The sequence below is a fragment of the Bos mutus genome, chromosome 15 (genome assembly GCF_027580195.1).
Source record: "Bos mutus isolate GX-2022 chromosome 15, NWIPB_WYAK_1.1, whole genome shotgun sequence".
Taxonomy (NCBI): domain Eukaryota; kingdom Metazoa; phylum Chordata; class Mammalia; order Artiodactyla; family Bovidae; genus Bos; species Bos mutus.
In genome coordinates this window covers 41,845,370-41,870,856 of record NC_091631.1, presented here as the reverse complement: position 1 = coordinate 41,870,856, position 25,487 = coordinate 41,845,370, and the positions used below count along the sequence as shown (strand labels likewise).

Below are 25,487 nucleotides of genomic sequence, written 5' to 3'. Positions count from 1 at the left end.
CCATTTATACTAGCTTCAAAGAGAATAAAATACTTAGGAGTGAATTTCACAAAAGAAGTGAAAAACCAGTATCCTGAAAAATAAAAAACTTTGTTGAAAGAAATTAAAGAAGACAAATAAGTAGAAAAATATCCATGCTCATGGTTCAGGAGACTTAATATTGTTAAGATAGCAATACTCCCTCAAATGATCTATGGTTCAACATACTCCTGTCAATGTCCCAGCTGGCTTTTTTGTACAAGAGATATATAAACTGGCCCTAAAATTCATATGGAAATGAAAGAGATCCAGATTAGCCAAAACAATCTTGAAAAAGAATAATTTTGAAGTTTACTACAAAGCTTTAGTAACAAAAGATTGTGTGGTAATGACATAAGGATAGGTACATAGATTAATGGAACAGAACTGAGTCCAGAAATAAATCCTTATACTTACGGTCAACTGATTTTTGGATAAGGGAGCCAAGACCTTGTTGAGAGCCAACTATGCTTTGCATGATACAAGGCACTTTCATACATGTTGTTTCACTTAATGCCACATCTTAAAAGGCAGAAATGATTTTGTAACGTTTAAGAACCAATCATGTAGAATACATAAAGAAATTTTTTCAACAAATGGTGCCAAGACAACTAGATTTCCATATGCTAAAGATGAATGTTAGACCTCTTCCTTACTTCATCCCCTCAAATTAGTTTTAGTGGATCCTAGACCTAAACTATGAAACTCTTAGAGCACTATGAAACCCTTAGAAGAAAACATAGTAAATCTTCATGACCTCAAGTTACACAAACCCTTTGTAGATATGACACCAAAAGCATGAGCAATGAAAGAAAAAATTAGTTAAATTAAACTTCATCAAAATTGAAAACTTTATGCTTTGATTGTTGTCATTCAGTCTCTCAGTCAAGTCTGACTCTGTGAACTCATGGACTGCAGCACACCAGGCTCCCCTGTCCCACACCATCTCCCAGAGCTTGCTTAAACTCATGTCCATTTAGCTGGTGATGCCATCCAACCATCTCATCCTCTGTCATCCCCTTCTCCTCCTGCCTGCAGTCTTTCCCAGCATCAGGGTCTTTTCTAATGAGTTGGCTCTTCACATCAGGTGGCCAAAATATTGCGGCTTCAGCATCAGTCCTTCCAATGAATATTCAGGACTGATTTCCTTTAGGATTAACTGGTTTGATCTCCTTGCAGTCCAAGGGACTCTCAAGAGTCTTCTCCAACACCACAGTCCAAAAGCATCAATTCTTTGGCTCTCAGCTTTCTTTATGGTTCAAGTGTCACGTCCATACATGACTACTGGAAAAACCATAGCTTTGACTAGACAGATCTTTATTAGCCAAGTAATGTCTCCGCTTTTTAATATGCTGTCTAGGTTTGTCATAGCTTATCTTCCAAGGAGCAAGCTTCTTTTAATTTTATGTCTGCAGTCACCATCTGCAGTGATTTTTGGAGCCAAAGAAAATAAAGTCTGTCACTGTTTCCATTGTTTCCCCATCTATTTGCCATGAAGTGATGGGACTGGATGCCATGATCTTATGCTTTGATAGACATCGTCAAAAAAGTGCAAAGATAACACAATGTGAGAAAATAGCAGCAAATCATAAATTTAATAAGACACTTGTATCCAGAACATATAAAAAACTTTTACAACTCAATAATGAAAAGACAAATGACAAAATTTTTAAATGGACAAAGGACAAATATACATATGACCTAAAAAACATGAAAAGATGCTCAACATCATTAGCTATTAGAAAAATGTGAATCAAAAAATCCACAGTGAGATACCACTTCACACCAACCATAGAATGGCTATCAAGAAGACAGATAATGATAAATGGCAGATAAATTAATATTAATTTATTATAATAATAAATTGGGATCTTCATACACTGCATGTGGGAATGTAAAATAGTGCAACCATTTTGGAAAAGAGTTTGGCAGTTCCTCCAAATGTTAATCACAGAGTCACCTTATGACCCAGCAATTCCATAAAACTAGGTAGATGGCCAAGAGAAATGAAAACATAAACCCACACAAAAGCTGGTAGATGAATATTCATAGCAGCATTTATTCACAACCGCCCCAAAGTGAAAGGAACCCACACTTCCAGTAGGTATACCTACATCAGTAAATTCAGAAAGATCAACCATTACCTTCCTTTGTCTTGATGTAACACTTAAAATCCATTCCCATATATGTTCCTCAGGTTTCTGCCAATATAAATTTAGGAAATTATTTTGGTATTCAGACTTAGATTGTGGCAGATCTGAGTTTAATTATGGATCACAAAGAAATGAGAGGTGGTGGGACTAGGTTTAGAGGTGAACTAGCATAAACCTACAAGTCAAGAATCTCAGGTGAGGTTGTTACCAGGTCTTCAGGCAACCAACATAAGGTGAAATGATTGTTTTTCAGCATGGAGGTACAGCAAGATATGAGGGGTTCAGGGTAATCAGATTTATTGAAATCGACTCAAATATTCTTCCAATTATAAGGGTCCTTTCTTTTCCAATCAATACCACAGCTCTGACATAAGAGGCCTAGTTGAGGCCATGAACTCAACTTGCATTGAATTTCAGGTAACTTCAGGATCAAACTTCGGATTATGTTTTCAGAAGTTACGATCCTCCTACTATAATAATTAAGAATTTTTTTTTAATTAAAAAATCTAATTATTTTTGTCTGCGCTGGTTCTTCACTGGTACTCAGGCCTTTCTCTAGTTGTGGTGAGCAGGGGCTACCCTCTAGTTGCAGTGCTCCAGCTTCTTGCAGTGGCTCCTCTTTTTGTGGAGCACAGGCGGTAGAGGGTGTGTGCTTCCATAGCTGCGTCAGGTGGGCTTAGCAGTTGCAGCTGCTGGGCTCTAAAGCACAGGCTCAGTAGTCGTGGCACACAGGCCTAAGTTGTTTGGCGGCATGTGGGACCCCTTCTGGATCAGGGATCAAACTCAAGTCTCCTGCACTGGCAGGTGGATTCTTTACCACTTAGCCACCAGAAAAGTCAAGGAATTCTTTTAACTATCTGGTTCTCTAACCATTCATTAAAACTCTAAACTTGTTATTTCTTTTTTTATTGAAATATAATTAACGTGAAACACTGTGTAAATCTAAGGTATACAATGTGTTCATTTGATATATTTGTATACTGCAATATGATTACCACCTGTAGCATCAGCTAACACCTCTACGACACCACATAATTATCATTTCTTTTCCTGGGATGAGGTCAATTAAGATCTAGTCTCTCAGCAACTTTGAACTTTATAAGGTAGTATTTATGACTATAACCACTATGCTGTGCATTAGCTCTCCAGGACTTATTTATCTACGAGCTCCAAGTTTGTAACCTTAAACAACATATCCCCAATTCCCTCACCCCCAGCCTCTGGTAACCACCATTACATTCTCTGTTTTTACAAGTTCAGCATTTTTATATTCCATATGTAACTGACATCATAAAGTATTTGTCTGATACTTCATTTAGCATAATGCCCTTAAGGCCCATCTGCTGCAAATGGCAGGATTTCCTCCTGTCTCATGGCTGAATAATATTCCATTGTGTGTACATGTACACACACACACACACATCTTTATCCATTCATGGATTATTTTCATGTCTTGGCTATTATGAATAATGCAGTAATAAATATGGAAGTGCATATATCTCTTCAAACTTCTATTTTCATTTCCTTTGGATATATACCCAGAAATTGCTCCTTCACATGATAGTTCTACTTTATTTTTTTGAGAAATAAAAATCTCAATACTACTGTTCACAGTGGCTGAACCAACCTGTCTTCCCTTTAACAGTGCACAAGCGTTCCCTTATATCCACATCTTGGCCGAAACTTGCCTCTTGTCTTGATGACAGCCATTCTAACAAGTGTGAGGTGATAGCCCACTGTGGTTTTGATTTGTGTTTCTCTGCCCATTGTTTAAAAATTGGATTTTTTGGGGTATTAAGTTGTATAAGTTCTTTATGTATGTTCGATATTAACCCCTTATACTCAGTATATGAACTACAAATATTTACTCCCATTCTGCAGGTTGCCTTTTCATTTTTAAAATTGTTTCCTTTGCTGTGTAGAAGCTTTTTAGTTTGATGCAGTCCCACTTGTTTATTTTTGCTTTTGTTGCTGTTACTTTTGGTGTCATAGTCATTTTTTCTATTCTCTACTGTAGTCAGAATAAAGCAGTGCATTTCATAGTCCTTATAGTCTTTGTTTCTACCACAGTTTTCCATTTCAGCAGCTACTTGGTTTTCCAAAGAAAACTCTTTCTACATATACTTTATTCCATAATATTGTATAAGGACTTATAATATTGCTAGTAAGAACTCAGAAGGAAGTGAGGAGCACAGAAAACAAGACACTGCCTTAGGGAATACTCAAATCCTCTTGAACAGGGTGATGGTGGAAAACTTCTGTTAAGGACACTGCCAAGAACCCACCATTGGAAACTAAGGAAAAGGGTGATTGTTAATATAGCAGCAGAAAGCTTGGTTGCACTGTATTCATGGAAGACAAAACATGTAGACAATGAACTTAGATATTTAGCTGAGGAGATTTCCAAGGAAAGTATTAAAGACAAGCCTGCTAACTTACTGTTTGAAATAAAATGTAAGAGGAGAGTGAGGAAGAATTGCTAAGCAAGAAGGTAAACCTGGGAAATCCTCAACCTGTCCAGACTGCACAAAATACGAGGAGAGATTCACCATCAGGAATGTGTACTCTGGACAGAAAACCAAGGTTGTAGTTGTACCGCTTTTTGCTAATTCCTTTGAAGGATGAAAAGGTCAGGGTCAGAGACATACTTGAAGCTGCTATGCTGCTGTCTTTGAAGAAGGGGCCATTAGCCATGGAATGCAGGTGGCTTGGGTAAGTTGGAGGAGGCAAGGAAACATTCTTCACTGGGGATTCCAGGAAGAAAACAGTCCTGCTGACACCTGGATTTTAGCCCAGTTGAATGATTTTCAGACTTCTGGATCCAGAATAATAAGTTAATAAATCTGTATTTTGTTTTTGACCACACCACATGGTATGTGGGATCTTAATTCCCTGACTAGGGATCACAGAGTCCTAACCACTTTGGCAGGGAATCCCCCAAATTTGTATCATTTTAAGCCACTAAGTCTGTAGTAATTTGTTACAGGAGCCATAGGAAAATAATACAGATTTTGGCACTTGGAAGTAGAGTGTTGCTGTAACAAATATCTAAAAATGTGGAGGTAGCTTTGGAATTGGCTAGTGAGTGAAGGCTGGAAAAATTCTGAACAGTATGATAGAAACCAATAAAAGACATTAATTAATATATTCAAGAAGTTCACTGAACCCCCAAGTAAGATGAATACAAAGAATATAACCTGAGTGTACCATGCACAAAATGCTAAAAACCAAAAGCAAAAAGAAAAGGGACATGGTACCATTAAGGAGAAATAAACTTACGGCTGATTTGTCAACAGATATTATAGATGTCCGAAGATATAATGATATCTACAAATGTGCTGGAATAAGGATGCATTCTTCTAGGATAAAATAAATACATCTACAAACAAAAAGGCTGAAGAAAACAATCTCTGATGGAAGCACAGAACTACTGGAAAGAAGGAAGATCAGTATGAAAGTAAATATGGATGGCAGAGAAAAATGAATCAGTGACATCTGGCAAATCCATCAAACAATGGTGTAGTCCTTTAGACTAAACCACCAAAGAATGTGAAGAAGTGGCTAAGACTGAGACCTTTACACTGATTAGTATGATAACAATTCTCAGGCATTTGTAACTGAGCAAATTCTGTCCTGATTTGTGTGTATTTCTTACTGGAGTAATTCTCCTCTCTTTTTTTCAATGTTTTAAGATTTTGGCTGCAGAGCTTTCAGGATCTCAGTTCCCTGATCAGGGATTGAACCCAAGCCATGACAGTAAAAGCACTAGATAGAGGTTTCCTCCCCTCTTTTATAAACTAGAATAAAAGAGCTGTGAATGTTACAATTCATCACATTTGCATCAATACAGTTATATTTATGATAAGGAAACAAAATTTGAATGTTAACAATTTTTTTTTAATATCACTGTTTAAATACTTATGTGAAGCTTTTAAACATGTCCCCCATCTGTTGGGAATGTTACATGTTTTAAATTTGCATGATATACCTAAAACAGAAAAAATAAGAACTGAAAGAAAAGCAAAACAGATTATCATCATATTCAGGATATTGGCTGTCTCAGTGAAGAACCAGCAGGGTGGGACACAGAAAAGAAACATGGTAAATTGAGTAGTATTGAATCTTCAAACGGGTAGTAAGTTTCCCAATTTGCATTCATCAAAATTTACATAATACTTTATATATACCCCTGGTGGCTCAGACAATAAAGCATCTGCCTACAATGCGGGAGACCTGGGTTCAATCCCTGGGTTGGGAAGATCTCCTGGAGAAGGGATGGCAACCCACTCCAGTATTCTTGCCTGAAAAATCCCATGGACAGAGGAACCTGGTAGGCTACAGTCCATGGGGTCGCAGTCAGTCAGACATGACTGAGAGATTTCCCATTCACTTTATTATAACAAAGGTGGCTTAATAAAAATGCTAAGAGAACAGAGATAATGAAATGAGATAGTTTGATTTATAATGCCTAATGAAATACTTTAAGGAAAGATTAGTAGAAGGGAGTACCTGTTTCATTTCCTGCTCCATGATCACTGTGGATCTCCTGTAGGCCAGGAATGGGCCGTGTTGTCAGATACCAAACAGCATGTAGGACGTCTGTGGCATGTATACGATTGTGATCTAAAGTCACCAAAATGTTTTATAAAAATGGTTATTTTGTTATTTTTAACATAGGACATTTTAAAAAGTACTTTCTAGTCTCACTGTATCCTCCTAAATAAAACATATGGCTTAGAATAATTTCCAACAATTAGGTTTTTGTTTCATCTTATTTTGTCGTTTCTTTCACATATACTATGAAAACATAGTACAGGGATCAAAGAAAAGGCATCATTCCGGGGCTAACTTACTTAAGGTTACTTTTGCTTGTTTTTGGACCATGCCATTTGGCTTGCAGGATCTAGTTCCCGGAGCAGGGATGGAACCCATGACCCCCGCAGAGGAAGCACGGAGTCCTAACCACTAAGTCTAGCAGGCGCCAGGGAAGTCCCCAGAGACTCATCTTAACCAGTATATCCTAACTGGACGTGACAGTGAAGACTCCTCACCATGGCTTTCTTTTTCTCATTCCTTTCTTTTTCCCATTCCTCTGATCTTGAAGTACACCTTAAAGTATCATCTTATTCCATTTGTAAAATTCAGCCACTTTTCAAAATACATACTTTGTGATAATTATAGTACATATAATGCACGTTAAACTATTAAGCATCATTATTATTAATGAATCATGCCAATTTAAGAATAATTGGCTATTTCTCCAAAGAATGTTCCCCTGGAGGTTAAGTGTAGAATGAATCATAAAGAAAATTGTATTTTTTCTACTATAAAATTAAAATTCTATTTTATCATAAAATCAAATTGCCATTAAAAATTATTCCACAAGTCAGGACACAGTTAAAAATTCTGTGGGTAAATTTTAAACATTTTAAAATAAGAAATTTAGGAAACTCATGACAATATTACAAACATCTGAAATGATAAGGTATTCATATAAATAATTAACACAGAAAACTTATACTATATAATTACATGAAAAAGCAGACTATAAATAAGGTATTAATAGTATGATTCACTTCATAAAAAATAAGTATATGTATAAGAAAAAGTCTTGAAGGATATATACTAAAATGTTAACAGCAGTCAATTAACTCTGGGTTGGAGGATGTAGATCTTCTTTTTAAATTACTATTTTTCAATTCTTCCAAACATGCAATTTAAAAAGTGTTTAAGGGACCATCTAAAGGGAGTTTACAAGGAATTTCAAAACCAGTATTATTTCAAGTTAAATAATATATAATACTTACAAGGAATGTCTCGATAACCATTTTCTAAAGCATGAAAGTAGTTCATGAATTGTAGAGTGGGAATTTTAAATATCTCCAATAAGCCAGTGTCTTGAAATAAGGTATACACAACCTAAATGTCAATTAAAAGAAAGTTCACTTTAAAAATCAGAATTTCTATTTCTAGTTGAGTATAATGTTTTTTGAATTTGCATTGGCAAAGCTAACTATGTACATGTCTCTAACTTAATAATTTATTAAAAATTTTCCTACAATGATTTCTTTCCAAAACATGAAGGAAGATACTACCCCAAAGCCCTTGAAAACCAGAGAACGATTACCATATCATATCCCAGTTTTAAAAATTTTCCACTCTTCCCTTCAGCTTTTCAGTCATAATTTATTGAAGGGCTTATGAATTGTATTCTAGTATAGCCCTAGGCGTTAAAGAGATGTCAGAACAATATATTTATCACATTTCTGACCCTAAATTACTCAACATGCTGCTGCTGCTAATTCGCTTCAGTCGTGTCCGACTCCGTGCGACCCCATAGACGGCAGCCCACCAGGCTCCCCCGTCCCTGGGATTCTCCAGGCAAGAACACTGGAGTGGGTTGCCATTTCCTTCTCCAATGCATGAAAGTGAAAAGTGAAAGTGAAGTCGCTCAGTTGTGTCTGACTCTTAGCAACCCCATGGACGGCAGCCTACCAGGCTCCTCCGTCCATGGGATTTTCCAGGCAAGAGTAATGGAGTGCCTTGCCATTGCCTTCTCTGACTCAACGTGATAAATTATGTTTTTTTTTTTTCACATATTTTATCCTTGTGTTCTCTCATTTCATTAATAAGATACTTTGGAGTTAATGACAGTGCTATTTCAGGAAGATTAATCTGACCCTGTTGTGTAGACCCATAAGGAAGAACCTTGAGTCTGGGTGGTAAAATGGAAGTATTTTTCCATGGTTCTAGCATGAAGTGGACCACCTGGCCTTGGGTAAAGCCCAGGGAAAGGGAAAGTGAAGTCGCTCAGTCGTGTCTGACTCTTTGTGACCCCATGAACCGTAACCTACCAGGCTCCTCTGTCCGTGGGATTTTCCAGGCAAGAGTACTGGAGTGGGTTGCCATTTCTTTCTCCAGGGGATCTTCCCAACCCAGGGATTGAACCTGGGTCTCCCGCACTGTAGGCACATGCTTTTACTGTCTGAGCCACCAGGACAGGGAGGACAGGTGAAAAAGATGAAGCCTAAGGAACACTGGACTGTATGAAAACAAGCTGGAATCAAGATTGCTGGGAGAAATACCAATAACCTTAGATATGCAGATGACACCATCCTTATGGCAGAAAGTGAAGAAGAACTAAAAAGCCACTTGATGAAAGTGAAAGTGGAGAGTGAAAAAGTTGGCTTAAAGCTCAACATTCAGAAAACGAAAATCATGGCATCTGGTCCCATCACTTCATGGGAAATAGATGGGGAAACAGTGGAAACAGTGTTAGACTTTATTTTTCTGGGCTCCAAAATCACTGCAGATGGTGACTGCAGCCATGAAATTAAAAGACACTTACTCCTTGGACAGAAAGTTATGACCAACCTAGATAGCATATTCAAAAGCAGAGACATTACTTTGCCAACAAAGGTTCGTCTAGTCAAGGCTATGGTTTTTCCTGTGGTCATGTATGGATGTGAGAGTTGGACTGTGAAGAAGGCTGAGCACCGAAGGATTGATGCTTTTCAAGTGTGGTGTTGGAGAAGACTCTTGAGAGTCCCTTGGACTGCAAGGAGATCCAACCAGTCCATCCGAAAGGAGATCAGTCCTGGGTGTTCATTGGAAGGACTGATGTTGAAGCTGAAACTCCAAATTTTGGTCACCTGATGTGAAGAGCTGACTCATTTGAAAAGACCCTGATGTTAGGAAAGATTGAAGGCAGGAGGAGAAGGGGACAACAGAGGATGAGGTGGTTGGATGGCATCACTGACTCAATGGACATGAGTTTGGGTAAACTCCAGGAGTTGGTGATGGACAGGGAGGGCTGTCGTGCTGTCGTTCATGGGGTCTCAAAGAGTTGGACACGACTGAGCGACTGAACTGAACTGAAGTTTCAGTCCAAAGAGCTAGATCACCTTTCATGTCCTTTTAAATCTTAAGATTCAATAAAAAGTGAACCTTTATTACTTCTTTAGTATAAATTAAACCCCATTATTATGAACAATTAAACTACTTTTCATATATACATAAATTATAAGTACCTTATATTAATAGGAAAGTTATGACCAACCTAGATAGCATATTCAAAAGCAGACGTTACTTTGCCAACAAAGGTCCATCTAATCAAGGCTATGGTTTTTCCTGTGGTCATGTATGGATGTGAGAGTTGGACTGTGAAGAAGGCTGAGCGCTGAAGAATTGATGCTTTTGAACTGTGGTGTTGGAGAAGACTCTTGAGAGTCCCTTGGACTGCAAGGAGATACAACCAGTCTATTCTGAAGGAGATCAGCCCTGGGATTTCTTCGGAAGGAATGATGCTAAAGCTGAAACTCCAGCACTTTGGCCACCTCATGCGAAGAGTTGACTCATTGGAAAAGACTCTGATGATGGGAGGGATTGGGGGCAGGAGGAGAAGGGGGACACAGAGGATGAGATGGCTGGATGGCATCACTGACTCGATGGACGTGAGTCTGAGTGAACTCTGGGAGTTGGTGATGGACAGGGAGGCCTGGCGTGCTGCGATTCATGGGGTCGCAAAGAGTCGGACACGACTGAGCAACTGATCTGATCTGATTTGATATATTAATAGATTGTGCTTATATATATATATATATATATGGCTTTACATATTATAGGTTTCTCTTTTTTCAAATTTTCTACTGAAAACTTTATTTGTGAAAAAAAAAAATTCAATGAATAATGTTGAACTTATATGTAAACCAATATTATAATCTTTAGAATTTGCTTTTTATAAAGATTCACGGAAAAATTAAAGCAGTAGAGATGTGAAACAAACCTGACTGAGGATCCTTCCTGATTTCTCTCCCATCTTTTCTACAAGTTCAAAAATTTGAAAATTCCAGTTACTCATATTTTCTATTAATGAGTCATAATCTTCTATTAAAATCAGATCCTGTGATGCTTCTTGTTCAATCTGTATATGTAGGGGGAAAAAACAAACCAACTTAACCTTACCTTTTATAAATATTGTTGTATCCAGAGCTAAATGAGAACACTTAAAAATGAATAAAAAATGGTCAATATTATTTTTTATAACGGTTATTCTTAAATATAAACATGTCTTCTAGGCATCAAAAGACTTACTGGTCATTATACTACTTTTATAAATAAAAATATTTTATTTCCAAAAGACTACACAAATCTAAAATTTATCATTTTCATTTTGGAAGTTAAAGAGATCACGGGATAACAGAGAGAAACTTAGATCCTTATACTGACATTTGTTACTAGGATAACTTCTCAAAAGAAATGGATGGATTTTTTCCCCCTAAAAAGCTTGAATTTTGAAAAAAAAATTAAGAAAAAAATGTCCTATGATTTAGTAGATTATTTTCATTGTTTTTAATGACTGCACATACTTTATTGTCTCAGTTTAACATATATAATGAAAATATTAGCACAGAAAATAATATATTGACTATAAAACTAAAGAAATGTGTTCATTTAAAAGTGAATGCACTCAGTTCTAGGATGATGAATTTTAACGTAATTTTTTAAATTCAAGGTTTTCCTTTTTTTTTTATTTTTATTTTATATTGGAATATAGTTAATTTTCACTGTTGTGTTAGTTTCAGATGTATGGCAAAGTAATTCAGTTATACATACACATATATCTATTCTTTTTCAGATTCTTATCTCATATAGGTTATTACAGAATATTGAGTCGAGTTCCCTGTGCTATACTTTAGGTCTTTGTTGTTTATTTTATATATAGTAGTCTGTATATGTTAATCCCAAACCCCTCATTTATTTAAAGAAATTTTTCTTTCAGGTGTCACAGCGACTTTTCAGTAAAAACTTTAAGAAAATTATTGTATTAAAAACCTTGTGCTGGGCAAAAAATAATAAACTTAGTACTAACTAATAATATATTTCACCTTAACATAATCATATTGAAAGTTTATCTTTTACATTTGGTTGCTCTTCATTCTGTGCTGCTGCTTTTAGGTGATTTTCACCTTCCCAAAGTAATTTTCTGCCGTCTCTGTTCTCTGTTTCCACTTCTTGTTGAGCTTCGGTAAGGTTGAATGATGCTTTTGAGAAAATGGTATTGTCTTCGCCACCTTTCCAAACATATATAAAGTAATAAATAAGAATAAAACTTGTCCTATATGAACAACTTTATAAGAAAAGTTTGTAAAAAATATTCGGATAAATTGAACCATACTGGCATTCAATCTAAGCTGACACAATTAAGTTGTACCTTGCTGGACCATTTGGCGTAGGTACCTTGTGCTCAGGCCATGTTTCACCTGATACAGCTACTCATGGATGAAAGAGATGTGTGAATATTCACTGTAAAAATGAGAAACTGAAAATGGCAGTCCCTCTCAATAGGAATTTTTTTAAAACCAATTTCAAGTAAACAATTTCTAATACTTGAAATTATTTGAGTTTTGGATATGAAAATTCTAAAGTCATAATTATGGATGAGATTAAGGCACATCTAAAAATTAAAACAATGTCATGAATTATTTCTTTACTAATGTCATTAATAATGTTCTTTTCCCCAAATTGCATGGAAATGGGATGTAGCATTGGTAGCTAACAGCATTCATTCATATGCAAAAAAATATTCATACTCATTCTATATGTAATAGATAAACAGGAAACTTTCCCCAAACCCATCAACAGTAAAATAAATAAACTGTAGTGTATTCACACAATTGAACACTGCAGAGCAAAAAGAATAAACTACAATCATAAACATCAATATAGTTTTTAAAAATACAGTATCAAATGAAGGAAGACAGACACAGGTATACTCTGTGATTCTCTTTATGAAAAATTAAAAAACATATCAAAATGATACACATGAATACTGAAAGACAGGATAAACATTATCTTTGGGGGAGCAATTCCTGGAAGCAGGCATGGGAGGAATTTCTGAGGTGCTGGTAATATTTTATGGATCTGGGTGCTGATTATATATGTATATTAGATGTATGAAAATTTACCAAGCCACAAACTTCAGATTTACTTATTTTTCAACATGTAGGGATTTTTTTTAATAAAAGTTTTTTTTTAAGTGTTTTTCAGAGCACTCATTTGAGTTGACTTTCAGAAAAACTAGGCTTATTTATTCATTTATTTTTATTGAAGTACAGATGATTTACAAGGTTTGTTAATTTCTGCTGTAAAAAAGCACAGTGATTGTTATTCATATATATATATATATTCTTTACTTTCTTAATTTTTTAAATAAAAAAAAATTTTTTTGGCCCAGCAGCATGCAGGATTTTAGCTCCTCCAAAAGGGATCGAATCTGCAGCCCCTGCAGTGGAAGTACAGCGTCCTAAAACACTGGACTGCCAGGGAAGTCCTGCATTCTTTTACAGTCCTCTTTGCCATTATGATTTACCATAAGACATTGAATATAGTTCTCTGTGCTATTCACCAGGACCTTGTTATTTACCCATTCTATAGAGAATCCTTTGCACATCTGCTAATCCCTACCTCCCACTTCATCTCTACCCCAAACCCCTCCCTCCTGGCAACCAAAAGTCTGTTCTCTATACATGACTATCTAGTTTTAAAACGTTCACATCACCTCAAAAGGGGTTTCCCAGGTGGGGCTAGGTGGTTAAAGAACCCGCCTGCCAATGCAGGAGATAGAAGAGATGCAGGTTCGGGAAGATCCCTTGGAGGAGGGCATGGCAACCCACTCTAGTATTCGTGCCTGGAGAATCCCATGGACACTGTAGCCTGGTGGGCTACAGTCAGTCCATGGGGTCATAAAGAGTTGGACACGACTAAAGTGACTTCAAAAAATATCCTCATGCCTATTTACATGCCTTATTCTCAGGCAACTGCTATTCCAATTATTGTCACTATAAATTTGCATTTTCTAGAATTTCATATAAATAGAATCAAACAGTGTTTTATCTTTTTAGTTTGGTTTTCTTCACTTAAAATAATGTTTTAAAATTTATCCACATAGCAGCATATATCAGAAGTTTGTTCTTTTTTTGTTAATTAGAATCCTACAATATTTATTCAGTTACAAGTTGATGAACATTTGGGTCATTTCCAGTTTAGCACTATCATGAATAAAGATGTCATAAGCAGACACAATCCTGTCTTTTGAGTGCTCTTATTTTTTCTGAGTAAATTCTTATCCTTGTTAGTGCTGGGTAATATGGTAAATTTATGTCTTATTTTTCTGTTGGTTTGTGTTTTGGTTTTTTTTTTTTGGCTGCGCCACACAGCATGCGGTATCTTAGTTTCCCGATCAGGGATCAAACCTGTGAACCTCTGGACCACCAGGGAAGTCTCTATGTCTAACTTTTAAAGAAACTGTCAAAATGTTTTCTGAAGAGGGTTTATTTTAACATTTTATATTTCCATCAGCAATGCACAAGGTTCCAATTTCTCTGCATTTTTGCCAACACATGGCATTGTCTATCTTTTTGATCATGCCTGTTCTAGTTTACTGGTATCTCAGTATAATACTAATTTGCATTTCCCTAATGACATTAATCATTTTTTCATGTATTTACTACCCATTCTCTATATCCTTCATATCCTTCACCAAAAGTCTTTCAACACAAAATATAAAATCTTTTGCTTGTGTTTTAATTTAGTTAGTTGATTTCTTACTATTGAGCTTTAAAAATTATATATCACAGATATAAGACCTTTATCAGATGTATAACTGCAAATTTTTCTCCCAATCTGTGGTTTGTCTTTCATTTTGTTACTGGTATCTTTTGAAGTGGAAATAAGTTTTGAAACCAGGTAGTATCAGTCCTCCAAATTTGTTGTTTTTCCAAATTGTTTTGACTTTTAGGTCATTTGTATTTCCATGTAAATTTTAACACCAACTTGTCGATTTCTACTTAAAAAAAAAAAAAGCCTTGTGGAATTTGATCAGAATTTGGATGAATTTATAGATCAATTTGGAAGAACAGCCCTGTTCAAAGTACTGTTTTTTCCAATCTGTTTGAGGAATTTGATCAGAATTCGGATGAATTTATAGATCAATTTGGAAGAACAGCCCTGTTGAAAGTACTGTTTTTTCCAATCTGTTTGGTATTGCAATGTCTCTCAATTTATTTAGACTTTAATTTTTCTCAACAATCTTTTATAAATCTATTTTTGTGTTAAATTTATTCTAACTTTATTCTTTTTGATACTGTTGTAAGTGGAATTTTTTTGTAATTTTATTTATTTTTGGCTGCATTGGTTCTTCGTTGCTAAGTGCCTCTGGTTTTGGAGTGTGGGGGCTACTCTCTCTAGTTGCAGCGCATGATCTTCTCATTGAAGTGGCTTCTCTTGCTTCAGTAGCTGTGGCACATGGGCTTAGCTTCCCTGTGGCATGTGGAATCCTCCTGGACCGGGCATTGAACCTGTGTACCCCTCACTGGCCAGGGAATTCCCGTGGTGTAGTTGTAAAGAATCTGCCTGGAATGCAGGAGACCCAGGTTTGATCTCTGGGTTGGGAGGATCCCCTGGAGGAGAAAATGGCAACCCACTCCAGTATTCTTGCCTGGAAAATTCCATGGATAGAGGAGCCTGTAGGGCTACAGTCCATGGGGTTACAAAGAGTTGGACACAACTGAGCACGCACACACACACACCCTCACTGGCAGGTGGACGGACGGACACACACACACACCCCCACACACACCACCCACACACACACACCCCCTCAGTGGCAGGTGGAGTCTTGACCACTGGACCAAGAGGGAAGTCCTAGAAAGGTTTTCTTAATTTCAGTTTATGAGGGTTCATTTCTGGTATATAGAAATACAGTTGATTTTGTACATGATTTTGTCTCTTGTGACTCTGTGTGTGTGTGTATTCTTTGGAATTTTTTAACAAATGATCTGTGAATAAGAAGAGTTTTATTTATTTCCATTCAGGATTTCCTAATTTTTTATCTTTCTAGAAATTTTCCTGGCTAGAACCTCCAGTACTATATTGAATAGAAGTGTTTAAAGCAAAAATCTTTCTTTTATTCTTGATCCTAGTGGGAAAGCATCAGTCTTTTTCCAGGAAGGATGATGTTAAACTTGTGTTTCTTTCAAAGATGCCCTTAATCAGGTTGACGAACTTTCCTAATACTATGTGTTTTCATCATGAAAGAGTGTTGGATTTTGTCAAATGTTTTTTGTGCATCTATTTAATTATCATGTGACTTCCCCCCTCTTTATGGGGCGTATTACATTAATTAATTTTCAAATGCTATACCACCCCTGCATTCCTGGTATAAATACCAATGTCATGAATATGACATTTTATATGCTGCAAGATTCAGTGTGCTAGTATTTTGCTAAGGATATTGGCAATGTTAGTCTCTAGTTGTCTTGTCTTGTGATGCTTTTGTCTGGTTATGGTGTCAGAATAATTCTGGTTTTATTTATAGAATGAGTTGGGAAGTTTGCCCTACTGTTTTTGGAAGTATGTGAAGGATTGGTCTTCTTTGTTGTTGTTTTTTAATCTTTTAAAATGTAAACCCCCAAAACTATTGTATACTACGGAAGGGTGAGTTTCAAAGTACGGGAAGAGACTGATATTCACCTGTAACCCCTGAAAGAGCCCATCTATTTCTGGTTTACCTTTATTCTTAAGATGCAGTACTGCAGAGTTCACCAAGTTAATCCTGTCATGGCAGCCTTTCAACTCGACTCTTTATCTCCGTAGTCCCACGAAGCTACCAAAAGGGACTGTTTGTTCTATCAGTACTGGCCCCTCTGGAAGCAGCAAACACCTTTTGGTAGCCCCAAACTCGAGACTCATTTCCTTAGTCTCTATTCTCCTCCAGGTCTTACACTGGATATTCTGAGGAGCCTATGAGTTCTTCAGTGGCTTCAAGCAGATTGTTGTTGCTAATATTAATAGTTTGTAACTTTTCTAGCCACCTTCAGGAGGTATGTTGCTCTGAGTTACCTAGTTAACTATTACTGGATGCTTGAGTCATCAGTGTTTTAAAATTATAAAACAACTGTAATTTTATCACCAACAATATTCCTTTTTTGAGGGTACGTTTCAGAATGATATAACTGACTAAATTTTAAAACAACTTGTTTGTGTAATTATTAAAATGTATGCAAACCCGAGCTTACATAATGCAATTTAAATTTCAATGTTAATATAATTTCACTATTTATGAAGCCTAACCGTAACATAAGACTATGTTAATTTATACAGCACATTTTTACCCTTCAAAATACTTTCACCATCTATTATTTATAATTTGCTAATAACTCCTCTGTAAAGTAGACAAAACATTGTAATCTTCGTTTTAAAGATGGATATCTTAACTCATTTATTCATTTTAAAAACAATGTTAAGATTGTTCTTAAAGTTAAAGACATATGACTTTTGCAGTCTCACCTGACTTTTCCCTGTGGCAGTCTGTACCAGACTCTGGTTCAGATGCTGAATCATATTTCAGTATTTGATGTCCACAGCTTGTAAAATAAAACAGGTAAATATGTATATATGACAAATGAGACAATTTTTGTTTTTATCTAAATACAGTCAGAAAATCTGTTTCTTTTTAAACTGTAAGATCCCAACTGCAAAATACCCTAATATTACAATCTCTCTATAAACTTAATAGGCTTTATCCTAGAAAACATCTTTGTCCCTGTGAAGGAAATAACATATTTTGAAAGTAACCCTGGGATTGGAGGTAAACACCATCGTAAAAGCAGAAATGAAAATGAACACCAAATGAACTGGTTACTGTAAGTAAGTACTAAATTAGTGCATAAAATTATTAGTACTAAAATAATTTTCATACATTTACTGATATCTTATGATGGATAAAATACCATTATATTTCCCCTTAGATGGAGATCATTTAGCTGGGAAATGAATAATAGCAGTGAAATGAAAAAAAAATTGTTTAGAATAAAAACTACTAGATGAAGAAAAGGATATAGTATTAATCATCTAGTTATAATACAGAACTAGAAAACTAGGAGTACTTTATTAAAATAACCTATATTTTGAAACCATAAACATCTGGGAAACTTACCTGTTACATAAATTGCTATCAGAATTTCTAAGCTGCTGATAAAAATCTGGTGAATTGGGTGTACTGCTCAGAGATTTGTGTAAAATGACAGGTGGTTTAGTAAGAAATTCAGCAGTATCAGGAAATTCTATAGGTGATCGGTTAGCTGGAGAGCCAGCAGACACTGGTCCATGACTGGGTGAATTCATGCTTGGTAAACCACCTTAAAAATTGAAAGAGAAGAAAGAGATATTATGTATGCATGTATCTGTTTATTGTCTATGTTTGGGTACTTATAAAGAGCATTCCCCTTCTTTAAAGAAAGCAAAGCATTTACAATTAAATGATAAAACTACATTTCTACATGGAGCTATCATCAAGACATTCTACGAATTCCGGCAGAATATAGACTATATTTGTTATCATCAATGACCGTGGAATAAGCACCCTGTGGCAGGATGACACATAATAGTAAATACTAAGAGTACGAGGAAAATGTACATAATAATGATAATAACATGTGTACACGATAATGTGTGGCACAGATTTTCCTAATCCATATTGATCTTCATCTGTCACATTTTGTGTCCCTACCAGCCTGATTATCCATTTTTACCATCTTTACTGTATTGTTTCAATACAATAAAATTCATTTTTATTTTGGAAACAGAGTTCTTAGTAGCACTAAGCAAGCTGAGCATGATAAAATTATATGAGCATATGATAAAATTATATAAACACAACAGCAGATCCCTTAAATAAAATCTACATCTTTCCGAGCTCGTTCATTCATTCAACAAGTATTTGAGAGCCTATTATATGCTGGAAAATGTGCTGGGTTTCACAGCAGAGAAAAAGATGCCATCCCTAAAAAAGGCTAGTGGAAAATACAAACAAGTGCTAAGTGAGTGCTAAAATAAGAGGGAAAAAGTGCTTCAGAAATACATCCCTAATCCTGTTGATTTATTCAAGAGCCTTTGCTAGGTGCCTTGAACTAAGGGTGTATCTGGAGAAGTGTAGGTAGATTTAAAACTTTATTTCAAAAAAAAGATTTAAGTAAAGTGAGAATCAGAGAAGAAAGCAAATAACAGTTATTAAGGTATCATGGTATTTTCAGACACAGTTACAGATGTGTGTGATGGTTAATTTTGTGTGTCAACTTGGCTGGGCTATCATGCACAGTTGTTTGGTTAAAATCTAGTCTAGATGTTGCTGTGAAGGTATTTTTCAGATGTGATTATCACTAGACTGAATAAAGCAGATAACCCATTGCTATGTGGGTTGGCCCCATTCAATGTGTTGAAGGCCTTAAGAAAAAAAAACTGAGCCCCTCCAGAGAGGAAGGAATTTTGCTTTCAGATTGCCTTCAGAGTCAAGACTGCAATACTGACTCCTGCTACAATTTCCAGGTTGGCAGCCTGCCCTAATAGTTTTGGACCTGGCAATCTGCCAAGCCAATGCCCATCCATCAGTCAATCACTGTCCCCCTCTCCAATATATGTGTGTGTATGTATGGCTATATACACATGCACAAACATCCTGTTCTGTTTTTCTGGAAAACCCTGACAAATACAATGTGTGTTCTTTTATTTAATCTTCATAATAACCCTGTGTATTAAACAGCATTTGCATTTTACATATGCAGGGCTGCCGCTGCTGTTCTATCAAACTGACCTGTTTAGAGGCTCCTATAATTTCATATAATGTTAGGGCTGAAAAAAAGATTTTTATAAATAATCTAGTCAAACACTTAAATGTTTCAGAAGAAGAAACTGAGGACTAGAGAGGGGAACTATCTTGCCTGCCAAAATAATGTTAGTTATTAACTGGAGACTAAAGTTCCAATTTTCAGCATTCTTTTCTCTAATTATACTGCTGCTGCTGCTAAGTTGCTTCAGTCGTGTCCAACTCTGTGCGACTCCATAGACAGCAGCCCACGAGGCTCCGCCATCCCTGGGATTCTCCTAGTGAGTGTCCAAAACTCTGACAAACAGGCTGAGAAGAATAAAGGATAAACTAATTTTAGGGTAGAAATTTGATATAATGTAGAAAAGCTTTTGAGGAGGACAGAATGGTACTGAAAACCCTTAGCAACCCTTAAGAAATACTTTCTACAATACAGAGTCACCATTTTTATTCTAAACCTTTTAAACTGTGAAATATAACGTACAGAAAAGTTATAACAGGAATGCTCACCACTCAGGCTAAAATATAAAACATGGCCAGAGATCAGAAACCCATGTCCAGTATCTAATTCTCAGTCCTTTCATTAAAGGAAAGCATTACTTTGACATTATGGTACTGTTTTTCTTGTCTTTCTTTATATTTGTACCACATATATATCTCTTTAACAATTTAGATTAGTTTTGCACTTTCTTTGAACTTTGTAAATGGAATCAGGCAGTATAAATGCTTTTATGCCTTGCTTACTTTACTCAACATTTTTAAAAGATATTTCACATGTTCACTCATTTTGAATGACATATAAAATTGTATGTATGAATATAGCACAATTTTATTTCTCTATTCAAGTACTGAACTGCCAAATTGTCTTCCAAAGTAACAGTAGCATTTTACTTTCCCATCAATGATGTATGAGTGTTCCTACTTCTGAATATTTTTCCAATTCTTGTTAAACTGCCTTGAGAATTATAGACACCATAGTGGGTGTGAAGTCATGGTTCACTGTGGTTTTGATTTGCATTTCCCTAATGACTAATAATGCTGAGTATCTTTTCATGTGGGTAAGGGCCACTGGTATAACTCCTCTGGAGAAACATCTATTCAAATCTTTCACCAATTTTTTAGTGAGATCATTTGTGTTTTTATTACTGAGTTGTAAGATGTCTTCTGAAAGACTCTGGCCACCTGATGCGAAGAACTGACTCACTGGAAAAGACCCTGATGCTGAGAAAGATCAAAGGAGGGAGGAGAAGGGGACAACAGAGGATGAGATGGTTGGATGGCATCACCGACTCAATGGACATGAGTTTGAGCAAGCTCTGAGAGTTGGTGATGGACAGAGAAGCCTGGCATGCTGCAGCCCATGGGGTTGCAAAGAGTCGGACATGCCTGAGCAACTGAACTGAAGACATCTTTGTCTATTCTGAATACACAAGTTCATTTTCAAATTATAGTTTGCAAATATTTTCTCCCATCTTATGGATTGTCTTCTCACTTTCTTTAGGTGTCTTTTGAAGTGCAAATGTTTTTAATTTTAATGAATTCCTATTATAAATTTTTTTCATTCATGCACTGTACTTTTGGTGTCATATCTAAGAATATCCAAAGTCACAAAGATTTTCTCTTATGTTTTCTTTTACAAGTTTTATGGTTTCATACTTACATTTGAGTTTATGAGCATTTTAGGTTAATTTTTGAGTATGATGACAGATATGGTTCAAATTCACTCTTTTTCATATGTGTATCTATCCAGGTGTCCCAGCATCATTTATTAAAAACACTATTCCTTCCCCACTGGATTACTGTGGCACGCTGGCTGAAAATCAGTTGACCGTGTAAGGGTTTATTTCTGGACTCTCAATTCTACTCCATTGATTTGGAATATCCTTAGGCCAGTGTCACTGTCAATCAGTGTCTTGATAACCACAGCTTGGTAGCAAGTTTAAATTTATAAGTGTGAATGAATCTCCATTTTTTTTTTCTTTTTTACTAAAGATTGTTTTGGCTACTCTGGGTCCCTTGAATTCTGACATGAATTTTAGGATCAGCTTGTCAAATTTCTGCAAAGAAGCCAGCACAGATTTTGTTAAGGATTGTACTAAGTTTAGAACAATTTGAGGACTATTGCCCTCTTAACACCACCAAGTCTTCTGATCCATGAATATGGGATATCTTTCCATTTATCTGGGAATTCCCTGACAGGACTGCACACGTCCACTGCTGGGGGCTCAGGTTCAGTCTCTGGATGAGGAACTAAGATCCCACATGCCGTGCAGTACCAACAACAAAATCATATTTGGGTCTTCTTTAATTTCAACGTTTTATAGTTTTCAGTGTACAAGTCTTGCACTGTTTTGCTAAATTTATCCCAAAGCATTTTATTCTTTTTGATGCTAACTTTAAATGGAATTCTTAATTTCAGTTTTGCACTGTTCATTGCTAGTATATAGAAATGTAACTGATTTTTGCATACAGATTTTGTATCCTGCCACACTGATTAATTTGTCTATTTGTTGTAATAGGTTTTAAGGAATTTCTTAGGATTTATAAATATAGGATGATGTTGTCTGCAAATAGTTTTACATCTTCCTTTCATTTGTTTTTACCTAAACTTCTCAGGGTAGACCTCTAACCCAATATTGAGTAGAAGTGATGACTATTTTATAATTATTTAAATTATTTTATAATTTTATCATATAATTTCTAGTTCTTTAAATTCGTTCTTTAGTGAGATATTGTTGTCATACTCTTCTTACTTTATGGTTTCCTTAAGTTCTTTAAAGATATAATGGTAGCAAATTCAAAGCCACTGCTAAATCCAAACTCCAAGCTCACTCAGGGAAATTCTGTTGGCTGTTTTTCATTGTCTACATGGCAAAAAATTCCTGTTTCTTTGCATGCTTCATAATTTTTTTTTAATTGAAAACTGGACATTTTAGATACTATACTGTAACAATTCTAGTATCAGATCTCTCCCACCCTCAAGGTTTATGTGGCTTATTTTGTATTTGTTCATTTTATTTCTGACTATTCATTGAGTGATCTCCTGAACTCATAATGTAGATTTTTTTTCACTGAGGTGTGTAGCCACTGAGTGCTCTGATGCCTTTTTTCCCCCTTTCCTCTTTGATTTATGCTTGACTTCTTAGAGTCACCCGTGGGTCAGTATGATTTAGTTGAGACAGAAAATTTCTTTAAATGTCTTGCCTATGTGTCGTCATCTATTGATGAGAATATGTTTGAAAAGTTACAACTTCAAATTTCCAGGCAGTTTACAAAACAGCTTTAGCTTTTACTTCCTGCTTGTGCAGCACTTCAAGGTCAGCTACAGGTGGAGCCACCAGGGCCTTCTTTTTCACAGATCTTTCCTGAGCATGTGCACAGCCCTGAAAATGTGCTCAGCCTAGTAGATCTTCAGGAATATACCAGAGCTTTTCACTTTCCTGTGGTCATCTAGTGTCCAGGATTTCCTTTTAAATTTCCAGTCAGTTCTTGTTTGCCTCAGCTGATATCACAGCTTTACCCACTCAAAATGTTACTGGCAGAGGGTGTGGGTGTTTTTTGTTGCTGTTATTTTTCTGAAGAGCTGAGCTCTCAGTCAAATGAATTATCCACAACAACCTGGGAACAAGGACTTTTTCCAGTGAGTTTGGACAAAACATTTACTGTACTCTCAGGTTGTTGCTTTTAATGCAGTTTTTAAAGAGGTCAGACTCTAATGACTGCAAAGCTAGTGGCTTTTAGCTGTAGTACCACCGAGCTGGGGAGAGAGGGTTTGGGAACTGCTTTCAATTAAATTGTCACAGAACCCAATGCCTCACCAAGGTTCAGTAGTTAGTTTCTCTTGTACAGATGATTTCTAGTGTGTTCTCTGGCCTTTGTTAACTTCCAAAATTCTGCAACAGTTTAGTTTTTTGCTCCTATTTTTGTCCCTGGTGGCTCAGATGGTAAAGAATCTATCTGCAGTGCAGGAGACCCAGGTTTGATTCCTGGGTCAGGAAGATCCCCTAGAGGAGGGCATGGCAACCCACTCCAGTATTCTTGCTTGGAGAATTCCATGGACAGAGGAGCCTGGTGGGCTACAGTCCATGGGGTAGCAAAGAGCTGGACACGACTGAGCAACTAACACTTTTTTTATTTGACTGTCACACTGGATATTACAGTGTACATCTTTGAAGTATTAGTTTCTTTTAAGTTTAAGAACTTTTTAGTACTTTTCAATCACTGCTAGTATATCCAATGTACCCCTTTCCCCACCCTTTATGCCATTGTTTCCATATACTTCTTTATACATTATGCAAACTGCAGGGAGTCATTGTTTTCATGCACCCACATATTTAGGCTTCCCAGTGCTTTTCATTCATTCCTGCAGATCCATGCTTCAATGTGGATCACTTTCCTCCTTCCTAAAGAACTTTCTTTGCTAAATTCTCAGTAGTGCACATCTACAAGCAATACATTTTACCTTTTTTTGTATAAAAAAACTTGTTATTTCACCTTAAATTTTAAAGGATATCTTCACTGGATAAAGAATTTCAGGTTGGCAATTTTTGTTTTTGCAATACTTTAAATATGCCATTTCATCATCTTTGGTGACTATAGTTAATAATACTGTATTGTGTATTTGAAAGTTAAGAGAATAGATCTTGAAAGTTCTCATCACAAGAAAAAAACTTGTAACTATGGTGACAGATGTTAAGTAGACTCATTATGGTGATCATTTTATAGTATATACAAACATCAAATCATTTTGTTGTACACCTAAAACAATATGTCAATTAACAGCCCCCACCTCACCCCCAAAGATTCTATTAAGGGTGGCTTATTAGGATATATCTTCCCTGATGGCTCAAATGGTAAAGCGTCTGCCTACAATGCGGGAGACCCTGGGTTTGATTCCTGGTCAGGAAGATCCTCTGGAGAAGGAAATGGCAACCCACTCCAGTACTCTTGCTTGGAAAATCCCACAGATGGAGGAGCCTGGTTACAGTCCATGGGGTCGCAAAGAGTTGGACACGAATGAGCGACTTTGCTTTCACTTTGCTTTGTTTTGGTTTATTAGGATATAGGATACAGTCAGGATTTTTCCTACTCTCATATTAAGTTTTTTTTTTCTCCCTCTACAATGACCATGCTACAAAAGAATGCCCTTTACTGAGGGTTTTCCTTTGTTCTTTGTCTACAACTATTCAGGTTAAATAGTTCTATATTTTATCCCTGAATCCTTAGTGTCTAACAAAGTTCCTGATACATAGTATATGTTCAAAAATTAACGAATGAGCAAATTGTCAACTAATAGCCAACCCAAACTGCTTAGTTTTATGTTAACTCAGAACACATAAAATGGTATTCAAAATTAGCTATGAATGTTGTTCTTCAGTTGCTAAGTCGTGTCCGACTCTTTGCGACCCCGTGAACTGCAGCACACCACGCTTTCCTGTCCTTCACTATCTCCCAGAGTTTGCTCAAGCTCATGTACATTGAGTCAGTGATGCCATCCAACCATCTCATCTATGAATAGGTAATTAAAACCCTGTTCTCAGCTAAGAATAGTTTCTGTTCGTATCTGAGAAAATATATTCTCAGCTATTAATAGGTAATGAAAAGTTTGCACTACCATATAGTTTGAGACCTCCCATATTTAAGTCACAAAGAAT

The 25,487-nt window shown here is 36.2% G+C and overlaps 1 protein-coding gene across 1 annotated transcript in view; it reads right to left on the bottom strand.

Moving 5' to 3' along the window:
* Positions 1–25,487, bottom strand: part of PDE3B (phosphodiesterase 3B) — a 167,595-nt gene that overhangs the window by 19,197 nt on the left and 122,911 nt on the right. The window contains exons 6-11 of the mRNA XM_070383989.1: positions 18,169–18,370; positions 17,520–17,596; positions 12,093–12,244; positions 10,957–11,094; positions 7,979–8,090; positions 6,681–6,794 (exon numbers count right to left, since the gene is read on the bottom strand). Of these exons, the coding sequence (XP_070240090.1) occupies positions 6,681–6,794; positions 7,979–8,090; positions 10,957–11,094; positions 12,093–12,244; positions 17,520–17,596; positions 18,169–18,370 (795 nt within the window). The remainder of the gene's footprint in view (positions 1–6,680; positions 6,795–7,978; positions 8,091–10,956; positions 11,095–12,092; positions 12,245–17,519; positions 17,597–18,168; positions 18,371–25,487) is intronic.